This window comes from Sitophilus oryzae, unplaced genomic scaffold (genome assembly GCF_002938485.1).
Source record: "Sitophilus oryzae breed Bouriz unplaced genomic scaffold, Soryzae_2.0 scaffold_1525_pilon_pilon, whole genome shotgun sequence".
Classification (NCBI taxonomy): Eukaryota; Metazoa; Arthropoda; class Insecta; order Coleoptera; family Curculionidae; genus Sitophilus; species Sitophilus oryzae.
In genome coordinates, this window is record NW_022146198.1 from 816441 (window position 1) to 840326 (window position 23886).

The following is a 23886-nucleotide window of genomic DNA, read 5'->3' on the forward strand; positions in this document are numbered from 1 at the left end:
AAAATGATATAGTTTACATGAAATATACATAATATACAGTTAATAACTACAACATATATACCTATTTATAGTAATAAATACTTTGGCAAATAAACTATGAACCATACAAATGCAGCAAATGTTTTACGATGTACAAATAGTGTATAGGTACATAACATAATGGGTAAAATGTAAATATATTTTAAATTTTGGGGTTTGAAAATCGATCTAATTTAACAAAAAACATTCAATATCTAATAATAGTGATGTATTATTATTTGCATTCACAAAATTTATATGTATATCTTGCAAGTATCAATCTTCGAAAAATTATATTTACAAATAATACAATATTATCTAAAAAAGGCGTCAGCGATGGCTATGAAATGAAGATCGCTGGCATTTTATATGTAAAATTATTCTAAAATTTTTGATTTTCTTGGGATTTTTAGGTTCGGGAAAAACGCTGATTTAAGTTTTCATTTGGGTTTTCATTATTTTTATTTGGTTTAAAAAAACGTTTCGGCTAACTATAGCCTTCATCAGTGTTGTGTCATATGAGAAAAATAGTGTCGAATATAATCCAAAAAATTACATATACAATATAATTCACACCTCATAATATTTACTGCAATTAATAAACTAATATAAACTAATCAAAACATGACCACATATTTTTTAAAATTATTATTCTTAACACTAAAATTATCTACATTGACTATGGAGTACGCAGTACGCAGTAAACATTATGTGCGTGGTATGAATATTTTATATGTAATTTTTTGGATTATATTCGACACTATTTTTTTCATATGACACAACACTGATGAAGGCTATAATGTTAGCCGAACCGTTTTTTTTTTAAACCAAATAAAAATAATGAAAAACCAAATGAAAACTTAATCAGCGTTTTTCCCGAACCTAAATCCCAAGAAAATCAAAAAATTTAGTATATTTAGAAACAAGATTCAAGAATATCAAATTTTCCAAGATTGTAAAATTCTAGTTAATTATTTTATGTGTACAGTTATTTAGGGCATGTCATCGATGTTCATTTCCAAGCCAACTAGACGCCGATTTTTTTCGATGATACGGTATAATTCTTACATAAAATGTAAATAACATTAGACCAATTAAAACAAATAAATATGAATTTCTTAGTATTTTTAGTAACACCTTTATTCTTAAAACTTAATTTTGTATTATGCAAATATACCAATTTTATTGTTATTTTATTCATATTGTATTCAGCCATCACTTAAATATTTGATATTAATTTGGTATTATAAATAATACATACATTATATATTATCAAACAAAAACACATTCTTCTTTTAAACTGTATCAGTCTTGTCTTTACAAAAATCTTTTTTAAAATTTGAACTCAAAATAATAATCTTTTTCATGATCTTTAATACATCTTGTCTTTACAAAAAATCTTTATAAAATTTGAACTCAAAATAATAATCTTTTTCATGATCTTTAATACACATATTCTTTATTTTTCCTAATACCTACTTACGTGTTTGAATTTTGAATCTATCGAAGCTGAACCAACAACACTTGGAGTGGAGATTCCACAATATGAATAAAATAAACATAATTGTCCAGTTTTCATTAATGATGGTAGGGAGAATATTATTTTTAAATTTATTAAAGGTATTTTCAATAGAATTCTCTTGATTTATAACTCGTACCCACTTTTCTTGCTCTTCCGGACACTTTAGGCTGCCTAGTATAACTATCCTTTCCACCAGGAACACAACAAAGATGAGGCATAGCACCAAAAACACACTCCACTTAAGCTTTATTGATGAATTGTTAGAGTCTTAAAAAACACACACAAAAATCACGATGAGTAAAAAATGTATGGGCACTTTTAGGTTAAATCACTTACACAACGTGTAATTTTTCAATTTTTCTATTTTTTTATGCGAAACCGAGAGTGACCATATATCTGGTAGTAGTTTATGTCACTTAAACACCAAAATAATTAGTTTTTTGCACTACAATAATAAATAATACCAAAAATCAACCGACAAAATATGAAACGGAATCTAACCCAATATCTAAGTATGTACAGCTGATGAAGTAAACAAAAGTCCGCCCCCAGGCTGATCTTTTAAAGAACGGCAGTGGGCAGATACGGTCTACATTTAAGATTACAACTGTACAGGGTGGTCGAAATTAGTCTGTTTTAACAGAGAAAACATATTTCCTGACTAGATAGAGCAAAACCGACCTAGATGTCATGGGCCCGATTTCTAAGATACGTTTAATGGCGTAAACCGCTTGTTGATATTTTCACTGCCAACAGAGATACGGGGTCTTTTTGAATTTTTTACCATTTTGAAAATTGCCCATAACTTTTTTATTTCGCGGAATAATAAAATTCTGTAAAAACGTTGTTAAGGCCCTTTTTTAAGTACAATCCAGTGGCGTACTCAGTTTTTTTCTATGCTTGTTATTTTTGTCAGAAATAATAAAAAATATAATTTTTTAAATGGAAATCGTAGTTGGCTATGAACTTAAAAAAATGCTGCCGTTTGACCCTTTCCAACGATATAAAGTTATGGGTATCTATTTGTAAGAATAAGGGAAATATGAGGGTTTTTATCTTTATATCAAAGCGGGCTTTGGTTTTGAGTTGACCTATTTGCTTAATTATTTTTTATCACAGTTTAATATTCTATATTATTATTTATCTGCATAATTAAAGTACTTTTGAAAAGGTAAATTAACATTCTATTATTAGTAGTAATAGTAATTATTAGTATTTGTAATTGCAACTGAAATCGATACAATAAACAAAGAACAAAACTAACAAAAACGTATTTTTTGAGTGACGAATATAGTTTTCTAAAAAAATCAAAGATGTTCAAATTGAGTACCTCCTTGTTGAGTACACAATAAACATCTTTTGCGCACAGAGTTACAACGAATTATTAGGTGAACTGGTTAAATAAGTCCAAAAGCTTGCCTAGTAGCCTTCTGCAATTCTTCTCTTGTCCACTGAAAGAATGAATTGGTTATGTTAACTTAAAATTAGTTACTATTACTAAATGGCTTATTGAAATATAGCTTATTATACATTAACTGGCAAAAAACAAGAAACTTGTTTAAAATAGTTTAATAAAGCCCTTATTTAATAATATATTATTTCATTAATAGTAATATTCATGCATATTATATTCAAATGTATGTTCATTATAATAAATACTTATTATTATAAAAATTATAAATTATTATAAATACTTAGTTTACTGAAATTTACAATAATTCATTGGAATTTATATGTATTAATAGTAAATTAATATATTGTTGTCTAAAGTAAATATTATTCTATGTTTATTAACAGTTATTAATGCATCTTCTATTTAAATGTACGTTTATTAATAAAAAACATATATTTTTTCTACTGAAATTCACAATAATTTAGTGGAATTTTCATTTGTTAATAATAAATTAATACTTTGCTGGTTAAAGAAAATTTCATTCTACAGCTTATTGGTAATAAGAAAATATTTTTGTTGTAAAATAAGTGCATTGTAATAATCAATTTGATTTTAGTTTAGTATAAAAAAGGGTATTTATAATTAATATTTTGTTTTGCTACGATAAAATTTAAGTTATTTACTATTAATAAATAAATGGTATTGAGTAGTTTCTTCTTGGTTATTGGGGATTTTAAAATAATAACAAAATTTTTTTAAATCATAATATATTTATTTTCAGTAGCTCAGCGAGTACATATTATAAAAAAAAAACATTTTAAAGATATATAGACTCTGATATGTCAACAAGAAAAAATATCAAAACTATAACATTAGACAAAATTCACATTTTGGCACGCACGCATCAGTGCATGGTTACATTGGGTGCGGGACAAAGCGAACGACAAAAAATGGTCACCATTGCCCGATTTAGGCAGATATATAAAAATAGAATATGGCCAGACATGTATTTTAGTACGTACTATCTACTTACGCTTATAGTTTTCCAAAAGAGTCCCATTATCATCAACGATGCCACAGGTTTCCAAAAACGATTGTAGTTCCTCCGGGGTAACTATTTCTTCTGCCATTTTCACCTCTCACCTTACATCTCAATAACTAAATGCCGGAAAAAATACGTTTACCACAATCACGAATCGAACGAACGCCAACTTTGCACATTAGAAACTGCCGAATAACCGAATTCCTGCCTATATATGCAATAAGTAAAAAAAGATCAAATGCGTTTATGGCGTTGAATGATACTCATAAAATTAAACACAAAACATCATTAACGCCGCCGCGCCGTGAAGTGATGGCGTGGCCCCATTAGAAAAAATAATAAATTAGAATTATTAGAGAATACCTACGTTTGTTTACTAAAATTATAATTTTTATATAAAAAAAATATATTTATTTTTAGATAGCAAGAGATAAATTAGTTTTAACCCTTAACTGGTCCGGTAATAGATATGTATCATAAACGGTCCGGCGTAGTCTGTGGGACTACGCCTTCTAAAAAGTAAAAAAAACACACAAAAACTAAAAAATAACAAATTTTTATCTTATTATATATTATATTATGTATTATTATACTAATCTAGACAAAAATGGGTTCAATTATTATAAACTTTAAGAAAATATAGTACAAAATAAAATAACATACATATAAATTTGAAAAAAAAACAATTAGATTTTTACTAAGCTCTTAAGGCATTACAATATAGAAATACATTTTTAATACTATATATAAAAAAAAAAGTTATAAAACTGAAGTTAAAGAAAAGGTTTTTAGTTACAGCATGAGGCAAAGTTCATTGTTTTCCTGACCATGTTTTACAAAATGGATTCGTACATTCTAGGCATTAAAAATAATTAACTAGGACATAACATTGTCTTTAACTAGGATAAGAACTCTAGGATAAGAATATCTCCGTAGGCGTGTTCTAATTGTACAGGAATTGCAAGTATTCTACCAATTGTAAAGTATATTTCTCTTGGAATATTTGACATTGTCAAACGCATTTGTCTGGCAGATTGTCATATTGTCACTGTCACAGTCCTCATCAAATCATTTTAATAGAGTTTTTTCATAACTAGAGTCTCCTAAACGCACTCTTTTCGAAGGTCCGGCTATATTTTACAAAATTTTGTCACACACAAAATCTTACACAAACGGTCCGGCGTCGTCTGAGAGACTACGGCTAAAGTAACTTCTGCCATAAGTTCTAAAAAACTAATCCAGTTTGGGCATAAATATGGCTATCAGTCGTTGACCGAGAGGGAAAGGATTAGCTGGAACGCCAATCCTGTAGGCGGTCCCAGTAACTAATGAGAATGAGTTAATTATTTGGCGTAGTCTGTCAGACGACGCCGGACCAGTTAAGGGTTAATCAAATTACGGTAAAGAAAGATTGTTATATTAATTAACCTATAATTTCCATTGAGTAATAACTACTAAACCAAAAGTTAGCTACTACTAAATTATATTTGTAAAGCCTGCAAAAAGCATGTAATAAGCTGTTTATTTATTTTTAAGGAACTTTGTTTAAAATTAAAAAATCAAACACTAATAAATCCTTTGCTTTTTATAAATAAATATATTAAACAGGCCTATTTTTTACTACCAGCTCAATGTATTTATTAACCTAGCATGTTAATTATAAAATTCCGTTTGTATATGTAACAAAATTTGCAAGAAACAAACATTTTTTTATTAAAATTTTGAATTTTCTTTCAGTGTCCCAATGGTTCTTCCCTTATATATAAGGTCTTTTAATTTCCCCCATAAAAAAGTCGAAAGGAGTAAAATCACAGAACCTAGGAGGCCAAGATATGGGCCCCTTGTTCCAACCCAATTCTCTCTAAATTCTTTATTTTGTTTTGTTTGTTATTGGTTATTTAGTTCAGTGGTAACCCTAGCGTTTTAATTGTTATTGGTAATACTAATATAGAATGTTGATTTATTTTTTCAAAAGTTTTTAATTATGCAGATAAATAATAATATAGAATATTAAATTGTGATAAAAAATAATTAGGCAACTAGGTCAACACAAAATCAAGGTCCTCTTCGATACAAAGATAAAAAGTCTAATATTTCTCTCATTCTTAAAAATAAATACGCATAACTTTATATCGTTGGAAAGGGTTAAATGCCAGCATTTTTCTAAGTTCATAGCCAACTATGATTTCCATTTAAAAAATTATATTTTTTATTATTTCTGACAAAAAGAGCATGTATAGAAAAAAACTGACTACGCCACTGGATTGTGCTTAAAAAAAGTGCCTTAAGAACGTTTTTACAGAATTTTATTATTCCGTAAAATATAAAAGTTATGTGCAATTTTCCAAATGGCAAAAAAATCAAAAAGACCCCGTATCTCATTTGGCAGTGAAAATATTAACAGGCGGTTTACGACATTAAATGTGTCTCAGAAATCGAGCCCATGACATCTATGTCGGTTTTGCTCTATCTAGTCAGGAAATAGGTTTTCTCTAGGTTAAAACAGACCAATTTCGACCACCCTGTACCTACTTCTATATAAACTCAGATGCAAAAAATCGCAAAGAAAATTTTTTGGTTTGGTTGTCGAGTTTAAATTGTTATACCGGGTGCGTCTCAAAAGTGGCTCACCCCTATAACTTTTTAATTTTTCCGGATATATTTGTTGTTTTTTGACTCATGTCAACAAACGCCTTGGTTAATTTTTAAAAACGAGTGTCATTTCATCTGCTGATGATGCTAACATGGTTAGCAAAACGCGCGTCCAGTGTAAAAGTAAAATTGTTTTGGTGTATTGTGGTGATTTAGTTTTTTTTTGCAGCACTTGAGAGCCATATGTCCTGTCAGTAGAGGCCTGTTGTAATCCTATATGCTCAGATCCTATGAATGAGGTGCACAAATTGGTGCGAGATACTGGGATATGAAACTGGGTACAAACATAGGAATAAATAAAATAGGTGCAAACACGGAACAACATGTTGCATCGTCGGACAGGAAATCCCATGTAAATTTTAATGGGGTCAATTATTGGCTTCCCTAATTATTTTAGAGAATAATTCTATTTAGGTTTATTAAAGAGCACTAAAACCCACATTCAAAAGAATAACTTTAGATATTTTTGATTAGCTCGTTTACGAGTTATCATGATTTCTTTTTTAAATATTTCTCCTTTCTTATGGCCCTGTATTTACTTATGAGCACCAGTCAAGGTAAAAGATAACTGTCAAATGAAGTTGTCATTTCAGAAATTTACCTATTTAGTGCTTTATTATTATTGAAAACTCATTCCTACATCGGAAATCTTAAAGATTAAGAAGTATTTATAAATACAAATTAATATGAATTAAAATAAAATAAAGTAATCAATTACAAGGTTAATTATAGTATTATTACAATATTCAATAACTTATTAATTTAGGTACTATTAAATTGTTAGAACTTTAGGATTTAAGATGTTCAAATATTCCTCCATCGACTGCTAGATAATAACACAGGCGATCATAAAATTCTCTTCTTACATTCGCTAGTTGGTAAACTGAAATTCTATTGCATTCGGCAGAAATGGCATTTTTTAACTCGTCTAGATTTGGGTATTTTTTATCCTTGTATATCCTGTTTTTTAAAAGGCCCCAGAGAAAGAAATTATTTGGCGAAATATCAGGAGACCTAGCTGGCAATTTACTGTATGATTTAGGCCAATAACGTTTCCCGAAAAAATAAAAAAAAATGTCTAAATATTCCCGAACAGTCAGGGTACTATGTGCCGGACAGCCATCCATTTGGTACCAAACTTCCTGATTTTCCCTAGCGCATAGCGGCATCATGTAAAGCAGGTAAAATATGATTTTCGAGTAGTTCCAAATAATATTCTGCATTTAAATTTCGCGTAAGAAATAATGGTCCGATAATATTCTGTCCGAATATCCCTGCCCAAACATTTACTTTCTGTGGATATTGCGTCCTTGTTTCGACAAACCTGTGTTGGTTTTCTTTGTTCCAATATCGATAATTTTGAATATTGGGATCATTATTTAAGGTAAACGTGCATTCGTCAGTAAAACATATGTTTTTTAAAGATTCCCTATCCCTATTTGCTCTTTCCATCATATCAAAACAAAACGCCTGCCGCCGTATTTCGTCCCCATCTCGTAGCTCTTGGTGCTTTTCATATTTGAAGGAATAGTATTTATGTCGTTTCAAAATTCGAAACGCCGTAGTGTGATCTATTCCTATTTCATCCTCAAGTTTCCCTGTGCGGATCTTTCCATCGTTCTCTTCCACGCACAATAAAACTTCCAAGTCGGTATCATTCGCATCTTCTCTTTGTTCCTACCTTGCTTCACATCTGCAGTTATTTATTAGGGTACCTTTGGTTTCAAATCTCTGGATATTCCTTGCGATTGCAGATTTTCCAGGTATCGGTCTATTCGGATACAGAGCAGCATACATGTCCGACACCTTTTGATAACTATTTCCTTGATAATACCATATCCATATCATTAATATTTTTTCTTCGGTAGTGTAATTCATGGCTAATATTTTCGATGTAGGTATGAGTTTTTAATAATAATAATAAAGCACTAAATAGATAAATTTCTAAAATGACAACTTCATTTGACAGTTATCTTTTACCTTGACTGGTGCTCATAAGTAAATACAGGGCCATAAGAAAGGAGAAATATTTAAAAAGAAATCGGCGATAACTCGTAAACGGGCTAATCAAAAATGTTTAAAGTTATTCTTTTGAATGTGGGTTTTAGTGCTCTTCAATAAACCTAAATAGAATTATTCTCTAAAATAATTAGGGAAGCCAACAATTGACCTCATTAAAATTTACATGGGATTTGCTATGTCCCGCTCGACGATGCAACAACCGGTATGTCATTAATAGAGTAACAGCGAATAACGTCTGTAATAAAAAATATAATTATTTCAATCTCAGACTGAACAAAACGTAATAAAACATTAATAATAGAGAACTATTCTTTATTTATTCTGTAATGTTTAATTTTCTCCGTCTCTTCGAGAGATCGGTTTAATATTTCCGCAACGATCCGCAATGGCTGAAAGCAAAATGAAAAACGTAAAACAAAAGAAATACAAAAACAAAAGCGATACGCTGGCGGTAACTGTAAACTGAAATAAATGACTGCCGCCGCGGTCTACCCTGAAAATTGTTTACCCCGCATCTGCGCTGGCTATGGCCGGGTAGTTTTTCGGATAATAAATTCTGGCGAAGTGGTAGAAATAGTATTATACAGGGTGGTCCGAACTGTATTCTGTATTCTGTAAGAGTTATAACTTTTTGTCCGTACCTGTATAAAATTGCTGGGTAAAAAAATATACATTTACGACGTTTTTTATGCAAAAAAGGTCTCTTGGGAAAAATAGTTAAGAGTAATGGTTCTCGAGATATTTGGAATCGAAATTATCAATACCTGTCATCATTGACATGAATAATTAAACATGTTGACTAAATAGTTATTAGACTGATCTCATAAATTTGACATGATTTTGTGTCAAATGTTCAACAGAAACTGCTTTATTATCATTTTTTCGAAAAATTTGTGATTAATTTAAAAAAAATTAAAAGTTTCCAAATTTATTATTTCATTTGAATAACTAACTACTCAACATGTTTATTTTTTGTTAAAAAGACATATATTGACTATTTTCATACTAAATATCTTGAGAACGGTTGCTCGTAGCGATTTTTACCAAGAGACATTTTTTACGTAAAAAATGTATATTTTTTCACTCAGTAGTTTTATACAGGTACGGACGAAAAGTTATTACTCTTCAAAACAGTTAAAACATATGTAAGTGGCGCCCTCTGCAAATAAGAGTTATATTGACATCAAAATAAAATTTCTCATGTCAAAAAACTACCGGACACCAATTTTTATCCAAATATTTACGATACTTCAGAAATTATTTGGAAAAAATCGAAATAAATATGAAACTTCTACACCCTGTATCTCCGAAACTAAAGAATTTAGGACATACATTTATACGAACTTTTTTACTTATTTTTATCTGCAGAATATGCTGCCGAAGTTTCCGGAATGCATTTCGGCCCACCCTGTATATTATGGTCGATAAATAATTAAGAAAACTTTAAAAATTGCTTTATTGATTTGTGTGGTATAACATTGAATGATTTTTTAATTTACACTGTGAAATTAACCTGTAATGGTAGTAGATAATTTTATTTTATTTTATGGAATAATATAAATGCCAACTTTTATTTCCGCAACTGATTTATATCAAGTTTTATATAGAGTTATTTTTATTAGCTCGAAAGTATATGAAAACAAAGATAAAGAAGAAAATAGAAACGTCTTGAAAATAAAGTAAGAAATAGAAAGTGATTGTATTATATAAACTTCATCCCTTACAATACCCTATATCTTTCACAGTAGGAAATAGACGGCTGATAGTAGCAAGATAGAAATAACAGATTTTGAGAGAAAATAAATTTCTATTTTCTTATATATTGATTTTAGTAGAATCTATTTATATTATACTTTTTTGCCACTCTTTTTTATTTACAGTGTTTTATTCAATGGTATATTAATTTCTATCAATATTACATGCTTTTGCGCTTGTTATAGAGATAAATTGTGTTAAACTAACTTATTTTGATTCCAAAAATACATAGTAGTGCTGTTTCCACGTCCTAATATTGGGACACCCTGTATGTAACCACGGTGGGTTGATAGTTTTATTGAAGTTCATGTCTCGCTCGGAAATGGCTAATCGTGCATGCTATTATTATGTCTAACAATGAGGAAGAACGTGTATACTAAATAATAATTATTTCTTTGTACAGGGTGTCCCATTTTCGTGTGTTTTATGGGGTTTTTCGTTTATGAGTAGAGATACAAAGATGCGGTTTTCACATTACTATGTTACTTTTTTATGTATCTAGCTTTTTACTGGGAGCTGTGATTTTCGAAAAATGATTAAAACTTTGTTATTTGTTTTTAAATGTGTCACCCTGTATGTTATTTTTTTTATTTTACTTGCAGTCTTATGAGCTTTCTAAAAATATAGTATACTCTATACTTATTTTCATAAATAAGGTAAAAATGCATTATTTATATGACTTTTTACATAAATCAATCTAGTTTAGGAGAGTATAGAGTACTATTATTTTATTTAATTTATCCAGATAATTTTCCTTTCCATCGTATTATAATAAACTTTAACGAATGTAAAAAATGCATTTTTTACCTTGGTTATGAAAAAAAGTATAGAGTATATTATATTTTTAGAAAGTTCAGATCGCGAACTTCTAAGTTGCTTTTTTATCAGCATCAAATTGTTCAACTCTGCCTCCATTACTAAACCAACCTCGTATCTTTAAGTTTTTGGAAACCCAGTGATTTAGGCTTCAATTTATGAGACCCTGTACATCAAAATCGAATTTGAGAAATATTCATTAGTAAATTACCATGATTCGTAAGTGCTATTCTTAAAAAATAATTACCTATATTATACTTAATAAAGAGAACGAGTATTTAAATATAATTACGAGTATTAAATATAAATTTAGTATATCCCATTTTGTTTTTTGAACAAGTCTACAGGGTTGTTCATCACATACGACACGGAGTATTGTAGCTAAACGACTAGGTTTTTACAAATTCTAAGTTTTGGGTTCGTTGAAGGACTATTACAGCTACAATTTAAAAATAACCCTATAATATATTATTACATTTTTAGTTTCTACGATTAAAATAAAGGTAAATTTGATTAAGGTTTTTTACACTTAAACCTTGCCGTTTTTTAAATATTTTCAATTTTGGGAAAGTGCAGTATAAATTTTAAGGCTTCATTTCTCCGAGGGTATCAAAGTTTTTAATACTAAATATTTACTTAAGTTTATTTATTGATCAGTTATTGTGTTGCAATAATAAAAACTTTACTACCTTATACAGAGTGTCTAAAAATTTATTTTAAATAATTACTAGCTTTAAACGGTAATAACTTGTTTAATTTAAATGGAACACCCTATATATTTTATGAAAATCAGATGCACAATTTAATTGTCTATCAAATTGTATTATACCATTTTTTACCTATCTCTTCAAGTTTCCGTAGAAAATGCATTTTCTTGTAATTTAGAACTCATTTATCAATATACCCATGGAATACTGACATTTTAGATTATTTTTAAAGAGTACAGATACTAATATTGTCGATATAGTTCGTTTATTTCATTAAAAAATAAAAAAAAACTGTTTAAATATTTGTTAAAGAGGACCAATTAATATGATTCCAGTATTCAAACTACATTAATTGACTGTTTGCGTTGATTAATAATAATTGCTCCAAATACTAAAAAACTGAATTATGTATTTGTATTAGACAGTGTGGTAAAAAGTAACACATTAAAAATGATATTTAAGTTTTTGACAAATGCTTATTTATAACAACAGAGACGTTCATTTTCATAACTTATATATTAATTGATTTCTGATTCAAATCCACATATATTTATACTAATTTATTAACGAACATAATTAAGTATGTAGTTAATTACTATTTGGGCGGATATACTGGTGGTATATTTAATTAATGGTATACTCTTTTATAAAGATTTAAATAGTTTTTTTTTTGTATACAAATGGGCTAGTAATATTATCGTTTTACTAAAACTATAATATTACTTGCCTGTACATTTTGTACATTTGTTATTTTAAAAACAATCTAAAATATAAATATTCCATGGGTATATTGATAAATGAGGTCTAAATTATAAGAAAATGCATTTTCTACGAAAACTTGAAGGAATAGGTAAGAAGTGGTATAATACAATTTGATAGACAATTAAATTGTGCATCTGATTCTCATAAAATATACAGGGTGTTCTATTTAAATTAAATAAGTTATTGCCGTTTACAGCTAGTAATTATTTAAAATAAATTTTTAGACATTCTGTATAAGGTAGTATAATTTTTATTATTGCAACACAATAACTGATCAATAAATAAACTTCAGTAAATATTTAGTATTAAAAACTTTGATATCCTCGGAGAAATGAGGCCTTAAAATTTATACTGCATTTTCGCAAAATTGAAAATATTTCAAGAACGGTAAGGTTTAAGTGTAATAAACCTTAATCAAATTTACCTTTATTTTAATCGTAGAAACTAAAAATGCAATAATATACAGGGTGTTCCATTTAAAAAATACAACTTTGAATTTTTTTATTTAGTTGGGACACTCTGTATCTTGTAAAAATATTTTTAAATTGTAGCTCTAATAGTCCTCCAACGAACCCAAAACTTACAATTTGTAAAAATCTAATCGTTTAGCTACAATACTCCGTGTCGTATATGGTGCACAACCCTGTATAATAATTTAATATAATTTTTAAATTTTTATTGCTAAAAATGTAAATTTAATGCAATTTAATACACTTTGGTTATATATTTATCAAGAATATGTTCTAGTTTTATTTAAAAATCGATTTTGTTGTTGTAAATTATTGATTAATTGATATACCTATATAATTTATATATTAACGATTAGTTTATACCTAATTAGGTACATAAAAGCATTTTATTGAAAGGTTTAGAACAAAAAAAATACCTTAAGGTATATATTTCACTTAATCGTTTTGTTACATTTTTTTGTATGATATGTGATATGAGATGAGACAGATATCTAAGTCTAAAAATCGAAGAGATATCAATCTATAATTTTACTTTAAAGAGTGACACGCGCGTCAGCTGTACATATATGTATGTTGAGTTGCCTAAGGACCATTGTATGGAATTGTTTAAATAAATTCAACAAGATAGTGCTTTAATTAACAGATTATTTCTAATGAAAATATAAACTACATTTATACAGGGTAAGTCTTAAATAAGTGCAAATATTTCTAGGGGTAGTATATTTCGACTTCAGAAACACAATTATTAAATTTGGATTTTTTTTTAAATTTTGGAAATTGTTTTAGTTTTTTTTAGTTAAAAAATATAATTTGTTGATAATATGTATGGCAACATAGGTAGTAGATTAAATTTACATGAAGGAAAACCCAGAAAAGGTCCAGTGGTTCTAAAATTTTTAGCAAATAATCATTTTTTTTTGGAAATTTTCAAAGTAAAATATCTCCGTTATTTTAGATTTTTTTGAAAACCGGTAAAGAGAAAATATGTTTCTTTTATCAAGATTTGCCAGCCTTGAAAATATTTGCACTTATTTAAGACTCACCCTGTATAATTTAGTAAGTTATATAAATTAGATAATTATTACTTAAGCTTAAATTGCTTTTAAACCATTTTTTATTCCAAATTATCCCAGACTTCTCTCTATAGAATTCTCACGAACCGTATCCCCACCAGTTATAATTATTTTTAATTGTAGTTTGTTTTTCTTTTCTAATTAAAGCACTATAAGCGTCACGATATGCATCGCCCATGGGTTAATGCACTTGGAAACCAGATAATATCAACACAAAATCGGCCTTATGGTGTACATATTATTATGAGTAATAAAAGGAAAAAACTACCCTCACAACCAGTAGTAATTATTAATAAACAGGGACGTTAGTGGTAAACATACGGACTACAATGGGGAGTCGACACCATAGGTCGACACCGTCGACAGTTTCATCACTCTATCTCTTTCGCGCTTAGTAGCTCGATGGTCAATGGATTTCAGATAATACCTCCATAAATACTAAGGCTTCATCTGCTCCGCATGACATCGTGACTAGTGGAGAGCAGCAGAGTTTAAAACACAGCTTATTTAGTACCAGCTGGTCATCTTCGCTTGCTTTTGAGTATTTGCGTTACACCTGCTGGTTCTATTCTCCTATAAAGTATGTCCCCCAAATTGTTTTTTACAAGAGAAAAAAAAAAAACTATTTAGTAATGGCATTTGAAAAAACATGCATGGTTTATAAAATTTTGCTTGTTATAAAATCGTTAAACCCGTTTATACTTTTCAAATTTCCACACCGTTTATGAGAAAATTAATAAAACCATGAAAAATATAGTTGATTTTTTTCCTAAAATTAAAAAGGCGTTTCTATAGTATGGTGGTCAGAAATGTATTCCGGAAACTTCGGAAGAATGTTTCAGATAAAATAAGTAAAAAGTTCGTATAAATGCCTATTTTCAAAATACTTAGTTTCGGAGATACAGGGTGTAGAAGTAACGTCAATATTTGGATGAACATTGGTTTCTGGGGTTTTTGATGAGTTTTTTCAGAGTGATTTGTTTGATGTCAATATGACTCTTATTTGTAGGGGGAGCGCCACCTACATGTGTTTTAACTGGTTTGAAGAGTATAACTTTTCATCCGTGCCTGTATAAAACAACTGAGTGAAAAAATATACATTTCAAATTACGCTTTTTACGTAAAATGTAAAAAATGTCTCTTGGTAAAATCGCTACGAATAACCGTTCTTAAGATATTTAGAATGGAAATAGTCAATTATGTCATTATTAACAAAAAAATAAACTCTGATTGAGTACAGATAGTTATTTGACTGAAATAACAAATTTGAAATTTTATTTTTTTAATCATAATTTTTTCTGCCAAAATAAAAACGATAAAACAGTTTCTGTGAACTTTTGGCACAAAAACATGTCAAATTTATGATTTCGGCCTAACAACTATTTAGTCAACATGTTTTAATTTATGTCAATGATGACAGGTATTGATTTCGATTCAAATATCTCGAAACCGATACTTGCGATTTTACCAAAAGACTACTATGTTAAAAGCGTGATAAATGCTTTTTGCAAATATGGTTTTGCGCTAAGGTACGGTCGAAAAGTTATTACTCTTCAAACCAGTTAAAACACATGTAGGTGGCTACCTCTACCAGTAGGAGTCATATTGACATCAAAATCAAATTTGTCGTAATAAAAACTTCCAGACACCAATTTTCATTCAAATGTCGACGTTAGTTCATAAATTATTTGGAAAAAATCGAAATAAAATGAAACTTCTACCTGTATCTCGAAACTAAGCATTTTAGAACATACATTTATACATTTTTCATATTTTTATCACCAGAATATGTACATGAGAATTTCAGGAGAAGACAGTTTGGACCACCACCAACATATAATTGTTTTCGTTCTTTGATATATTATTGTTAAATTTTAATTAACTTCAATTTTTTTTTTTCAAAAGTGGCTTATCCCATATAATTTTTTTATTTAATTTTAATTAACGTCAATGTTTTCAAATGTCAAAGAAGCGCAAGGAGGGTTAATTGCGCCCCTGTTTCTGTGTATACTAGGGGTAACCAAATATTCTTTGATACTACTCTATCTATATGATAAAATAAAAGCCACCAAATCGTATGTATAAAATGATATCCATGACAGTGCGAAAAAATTTTTGGTGAGAATGTTTGTTTTTGAAAATAAGGTTGGTTTTTATATATGATTTTTTACTTTGGCGGGTTTTTACTTCAAAAAATACTTTTGGTAATCATGGAACATCTTAGGTGAACTAAAATCACAATATTCTACGCTTTTTCAAAACCAGTTTGCATTAAAAAAAATAGTAAATGACTTTGCTAGAATGTAATTCTTTGCCGATTTATTCTTCTAATTTTAAAATCTATTTCTAGTTTATAACTGATAATTTAAAAACATTATTTCTTATAGATTAATTTTATAGTGTAAAACGGCACATTAAATTTTAAAATAAGGACATAAAGTAGAGAAAGAGGGGTATGGCGAATGTCATCGATGTTCATTTCTAAGCCAACTGAATTGCCGTTTTTTATCATACGGTGATAACGTATCTTAGATAGGAACTATCAAACAAAGCCAACTATCTTTTCCGATAGTCAAGCAGCCTTCAGAGCAATCAACTCAGTAATCATCAATTCAAAAGTTGACAAAGAATATCTAGAAGAAGCTGAATAAATTAGGCCAAGAAAACAAATTCTTCCTACTCTGGGTTACAGGCTACCGAGGGATAGAAAGTAATGGCGACCAGTCCACTAACTGGACCAGAACGTTCTGCTTTCCAAGTGGAAACCAACTTAAAAGCAAGAACTCAAGAACCTGGAAGCTGGAAGACTCCAATTTTTCAGGACTTACGACAGAAAAATGTAAAAGATTTATGGAAGATCTTCGGCTTTTTAACACGCCTGTCTCTTCAATGAGCACGTCAGTAGATTGAAGCTAAAAAACAAGACTGCCGTTAAACGGTAGCTTACTAAAATGCCGTTAATAGGTATGACCTCGTTGATGTGACGCACTTGACGGCTTTATGAAATATAGAAATTTTATAAGGACTAACCAACGCTATCCACCCCACCAAATAACCATCTTAACCAACGCAATTAACCTCGACACTGATAAAATATAAAAACAAATATAAATTAGTAAATCAACCAACACCAAATAACCAACTAACCAATGAATTAACACCCTCCAAATAACCACACTAACCAACCCCTTGGCTCCGCTAAACCAATCCAAATAAAAAGAGTAAGCAATACAATAAGATCACGCTATAAGCAAAAAAAATATAAAAAGTCTTGGTCGGCGTGATATTTGAACTACCATGCGCTCTGGCAGTAACTCAGCCACTGACCACAGCAGGGCCAGTCAAGTGAGATATACGACCTTGAACGACCTTTTTGGGTAGTAATTTCCTGGGGCGCTGGTGGCGTGTTTTTTATTTTAATTTTTCTAGTTGCCTAACAATTGCGTACAAAATTGTTTTTATAGTTGCCTATATAGGCCTATTAATTATGTTCTGTAATTGTTCTGTATGTCAAATCAGTTTTCCGTTTCCGGCTTCCTCCTACCTCTTCAGTTGTGTTTTGCAATTGAACGGAGATTGCGTTTCGCTGTTTTCTGGTTGTTTGGCTGTGTTTTTGCAATCTTCATTTATAATCGTATTTGTATTTTTGAATTTTTGAACTTTGTTTGTTTGATTTTTAAGATCTTTATTAAAGGTAGGTTTAAGTTAAAGGTCTTTGATTTATCTAACAATTTTATTTAATAATCCGAGAAAGTGAGTTGAAATTAACCTAACCAAATCCAAATGTTCGTGAATTTATTTTTTTAACAATGTAATAAGCCCCACAACGGCATATATTTTTACAAAAAAAATTGAAGTAACTCCATATTTTGTACATAAATTCCACAATGTGATATTACACAATTGTTCAAGTCCATATGTAAAAATACACGTAAATAAAACATCGTTTCTAATGGACGTTACTTTCTCTTGTATTCCAACGATATTTGTTATGTGTTCTTAAATCTGGTACTATAATAAATATTACTTTTTAATCTGTTGTTTTATTTACATAAAATAAAAATGTTTTTTTTTTTTTTTTTTTTTATAAATTAAATTATTTGTGTAGGTTTTATGCACATAAAATGATATAAACAAACCATTACCACTTTACAATAGTTTAACCTGGTTTAACCCTTATTTATATAAATCCTTGTTTTTACCATTTGACTTTGTTGCCAATTGGGACCAATCAGATGACTACACATTATTTTGTAGAAATCTGATTGGCTCTAACTAACTTGAACAAGTCAATAGCAATCTTCTTAAAAATAAATTGCATCTATTTTAATTTGCCGCCACATTTGTTACTTTCCTGGGTGGCTAGATGGCGCCACTTCAACATACAGATTACAGATTTCTTTACAAATTTGAAACCGTTTTGAAACTAAAAAATGCATGGGAGTTAGCGTTCTTCTTTAGTGTGTTCTGTGACCCGCAGATGCTCTTGCAGAAAGCTTAAGGCTAGGCATTACTCTCCGCCGACATGAACGACGTCACAATATCTATTAACGGCATTTTAGTAGGCTACCGTTTAACGGCTGTTTAAGTACATCGAAAAAACATTGGAGAGTCTGTTGTGAAAATGGAGAAACACCTCATCACTGAGGGCGCCGAGACGACAATCATTCGTGTCATAAACTTTGGTACGATTGATATCGGACATGGAGAACTAACCTCTATAAAAACCCTCTCAGATACTGGCTTTTGTCAAAACCCTGAGACTGTATGATGAGTTATAACTCAAAAGGGGGACAGATTTATGGGTCCTTATTAATTAGCTTCCCATTTCCATACAATCTACATCTACCATTTGTGTGTTTGGTAAATGCCGCCATGCTAAAATAAAATTCATCTACCTGTACATTACAAACATGTTACAAACCAACGAGGCATTGATACTATCAATTACACTGAAACACAGTAAAGCGATCATTCATATGAACGAATCATGATGAACGGGTCATTTCAATGAATGACCTGGTGAGACACGGGCCACGGGAATGAACCGGGTCTTCCCATCCCTAATTGATAGCAACGTAGCATAATCATACGATGCCTTAGTATTTCAGGAGGTATTGTCCGAAAGCTTTGTCCGAAATCCTGCTGCGTTTGACGGATCGACGGGGCGCGTTGTTGCCGTCATTGACAATTAAATTCCCCATTTGGCGGGTCCGCGAGCTTTCTCGCTCTCCGCCGCGTACCTGCCCAACAACATCCACATCGCAGTGGCCTGCGACAGAGAACGTGAGTGTCCTTGTTCGCGCATCTCTCGTCCACACAACCTGTTCGTTGTTTATGTTTGTGAACGTCGAGTAAACAGTGCGTACGACACTCGCGGGCTTTCGAAAAATCGCCGAAATTGTGTGGTTTGTTTTGTTCTTTCATCCCAAGGATTTTCGTTTTGAGTTGTTAAAGAGACATCTACTTCAGAATGGCGAAAAATAAGATGCATACCTCGTAAGTAACAAGATTTGTAAAGCACGATTTAAATTCTTCTTGCGTAACTGAAAAACCTATCATATGACCTTTTTGTATGTTAAAGAGTGTAGAAAAAGATACGTATAATGTTACTATTTTTGTCCTGGAGAATGAGAATATCATAATACCAGCACGATTATGAAAAAATACAGTTTTGTGTAACTTTTTGGGTGTTTTTGTGTACTTTTTTGTAAATATAAAAGAGTATAAAATAAATTAAATACTTCTTGCGTAACTGAAGAAAAATCATATGACCTTTATTTTGGATCTGTTTAAGTAACTGCGGTATTCTGTTACTAACTATTTACGTTGGAAAATACAAAATACCATGCAGATCACGATTTATTTTTTTACTGGCCGCAAGCTATAAATCTCAATGAGGTAAACGTAAACGCAATGGTCAAACCAATTCATAAAAATCGTGCATACTTTACCTTTGGTATTTTGCAATGCACTGCGATGGTTTACTCCACCAGTTTATATTGTTTCTATTTATAAATTAGGCTTATGATTACAAAAATACAACTCGATTCGAAAAAAAAACTGGCGTCAAAGTTGAATGGAAATAACGCTCGCTGTCATAAATAAGGGCCATCGATCGATTGTAATTTTGAAGCCTACTTGAGGATGTTTTTTCCTACAATACAGTATAGGAAACTATACTGACTTTTGATACTTCTTGTAATGTCATAAATTTAAATATGTTGGGTTTTTTAACGTAATCAAGCACTCACTTGATTGCACTTCCTTAAGACCAAGACTCTTTTGGTCTTGATCTTGCAGGGTTCAGTCTTGGTTTTGCTGCAAGTCTCTTGCAAGTCTTGCACCTTTTTAATAGATTTTTACTAAATGCACTTTCCACATAACAAATCTTTAAATAAATACATTTAAACATTTTAATAATCAAATGGGGTGACGTTATTGTAATAATAACAATTAACCATTAATGCGCTTGTGAAAATATTTGATCTTTTCTCTATGCATAAATATACAGAATTGGGTGTTAAATAAGTGCAAATATTGCAGGGGCTGGTACATCTCAATAAAACATGTTTCTCTTTGCTTTTATTTTTAAATAAATCTAAAATAACGGAATAATTTTACTTTAAGAAAATTTCAAAAAATTCCAAATTTTCGAAATTTTTTTTTTTGTAAAAAAAAACTCATAATCATTAACTGGGATCGAATGACTGTAACTCTCTTCTTACACGAAATCCGCACCCAAAGCCGCATTCCAAAGGCATTTCTCTTCATTTTATGTCTATTATTTCAAAGATTTACTGATTTTTCGCTTCGGTTTGTTATGCTCCATTTATGACATCGTTTGTGACATCGTAGTAAAAAGTGTTAAAAAGATCACATAGAATTTTGATTACATGTCCTGGTTGCGTCATAAAAAATAAAGTAAATTATGCCTATTTAACTGATAAGAATGTCAATTTAAAAATGTTTATACCTTAGCAAATAGACTAATTCTTTGTCGATAACATAAAAATATTTAAATGTGTGACCTTGATAATTATACTTTAATCATACTTACGTAAAGTCTTAATCATGAGAAACTAATGCGGCTAATACGTTAATAAATGTACTTCTGGTAAACTATAAATTGCACAGCAATTAAAATATTTTCAAGAGCTCTTTAAAGTACTTTTTTCGTGTTGACTGAAGTTGAAAACAAGGCTATTACAAGGTCTGATCTGAATAAGATACACAAAGTGTGACGTTCAGTTGAAAGAAATGTCGGTTGTCGGTCTATATATATGCTATATTCTTTAATTGATCATGGTAGAGATTAACTTTTCGACTTAAAACCGTATCTGCTAGAATAACTGCCCAACAGACTATAATAAAGATTTTTACGAAGACAGTGACATTACATAAATCATAAACACTATGTTATAGGTCTGTTGACTAGGACCAAAAGCAAGACATGGTTTTAATGTAAAAATACGAAAAAAAAAAAAAAAATGTTTTCTTCAAAAGCGAATATCACCAAAAAAAAATAAAGCTATTGAAATGAATCAAATTTTTAAATTCCTTGCTTTGTTAACATACTCCACAGTTGTATTAAGTTTGTATTATCCAAGTTTGTATTAACTATTCAAGATTAACAATTTGCCTTATTGTAAGAAGTTCTTTAAAAATCTCAAATAAGTTTTGCTCTATAACTTTTTTATGATTTTTTTTTTTTTTTTTTTTTTTTCAAAAGTGGCTTAACCCCTATAATTTTATTTTAGATGAAAAATCGATATTTGGTATACTATGACATAAATTAGGATGGATTGACGTATTCATTTTTTTTTGGTTATTTCCTGTTTTACCGAAAAATACTACAACTTTTGATTTTAAATCGGACCCTCGGTATTTTTGCTTGATGCATATACATGACATATCATAATATGTCAACTTTGACATTTTCGAATATGGTTTATTTGAAATTGCAACATGCGATTCATAACAAGTTGACTCAATACCAAGTGTGTGGTACCAAATTATTCGTAAAAATATAATGAGTCATCCTCATTCAATTTGAAAAAAATTGAATATGATTAAAAATACGATTTGGGCCTCTTTTAACCGGCCAGGACAAGATAATAACAATTCAGACGATCAAATTTATTTTTCCAAAGGCTCCTTGACTAAAATGTCAAAAGTTGGTATATGATATGTCATTGTATTCAGACTGTGTCATTTTCTATCAGACAAAGAAGAAATACTGACGGTGCCATTTAAAAATCACAAGTTGTAGTCATTTCCGATTGAAACAGGAAGTGCCGAAAATAATTGAATACGTCAATCAATCCTAATTTATCTCATATACTAAGATACCAAATCTCGTTTCTTTATCTGAAATAATAAAAAGTTATAGGGGTGAGCCACTTTTGAGACGCACACCCGGTATACCGGGTTGTTCTACATGACACAGTGTGTAGCTAAACGATTAGATTTTTACAAATTGTAAGTTTTGGGTTCGTTGAAGGACTAATAGCGCTACAATTTAAAAATATTTTTCAAGACCAAGTACCCCAAATAAATAAAAATATCAAGTTGTATTTTTTTAAATAGAGCCTAACATATTAATACATTTTTAGTTTCTACGATTAAAATAAAGATAAATTTGATTAAAGTTTATCACACTTAAACCTTACCGTTTTTAAATATTTTCAATTTGTGAAATTGCAGTCAAAATTTTAAGGCTTCATTCTCCAAGAGGTATCAAAGGTTTTAATAATAAATATTTACTGAAGTCTATTTATTGATCAGTTATTGGGTTGTAATAATAAAAATAATACTATTTTTTAAAATTATTTCTAGTTTTAAACAGCAATAACGTCTATCAAATTGTATTACGCCACTTTTTACCTTTCCCTTCAAGTTTTCGTAGAAAATGCATTTTCTTATAATTTAGACCTCATTTATCAATATACCATGGAATATTGACATTTTAGGTGTTTTTAAAGCAACAAAAGGTACATGTACAGGCTAGTAATATCGTTTTAGCAAAATGATAGCATACTATAGCCATTGTATCAAAAAGAAAACTATTTAAATCTTTATAAAAGAGTATACCATTAATTAAATATATACCATTATTTCCGCCCAAATACTAATTAATTACATACTTAATTATGTTCGTTAATAAATTATTCTAAATAAATGTGAATTTGAATCAATCAATATAATAATAAGTTATGAAAACAGAATATCTCTGTTGTTATAAATAAGCATTTGTCAAAAAAATGAAATATTATTTTTAAGGTGTTTACCACACTGTCTAATACACATACAAAAATTCAGTTTTTTAGTATTTGGAGTAATTATAAGTGATAATCAACGCAAACAGTCAATTAATGTAGTTTGAATACTGATACTGGAATCATATTAATTGGTCCTCTTTAACAAATATTTAAACAGTTTCTTTTTAATTTTTAATGAAATAAAAAACTATATCTGACAATATTAGTATCTGTACTCTTTAAAAATTTGGTACATCTTTAAAAATAATCTAAAAAGTCAGTATTCCATGGGTATATTATTAAATGTTTTTTTTTTTTTTTATTTAAAAGAAAATGCATTTTCTAGGAATCTGAAGAGATAGGTAAAAACGGTATAACACAATACGTAACTTGT

General features: G+C 29.7%; 1 protein-coding gene across 3 annotated transcripts in view; it reads left to right on the top strand.

Annotated features, from left to right (window-relative positions):
- Positions 1–23886, top strand: part of LOC115878788 (cytochrome b561-like) — a 240917-nt gene that overhangs the window by 80020 nt on the left and 137011 nt on the right. Inside the window, exon 1 of one of the 3 annotated variants that reach the window (XM_030895395.1) lies at positions 19446–19731. The exons of the other annotated variants lie outside the window; for them this stretch is intronic. Coding sequence (XP_030751255.1) covers positions 19706–19731 — 26 coding nt within the window. The 5' untranslated portion in view covers positions 19446–19705. Of the gene's footprint in view, positions 1–19445; positions 19732–23886 lie in introns of those variants that run through there. 3 annotated transcript variants of the gene reach the window in all.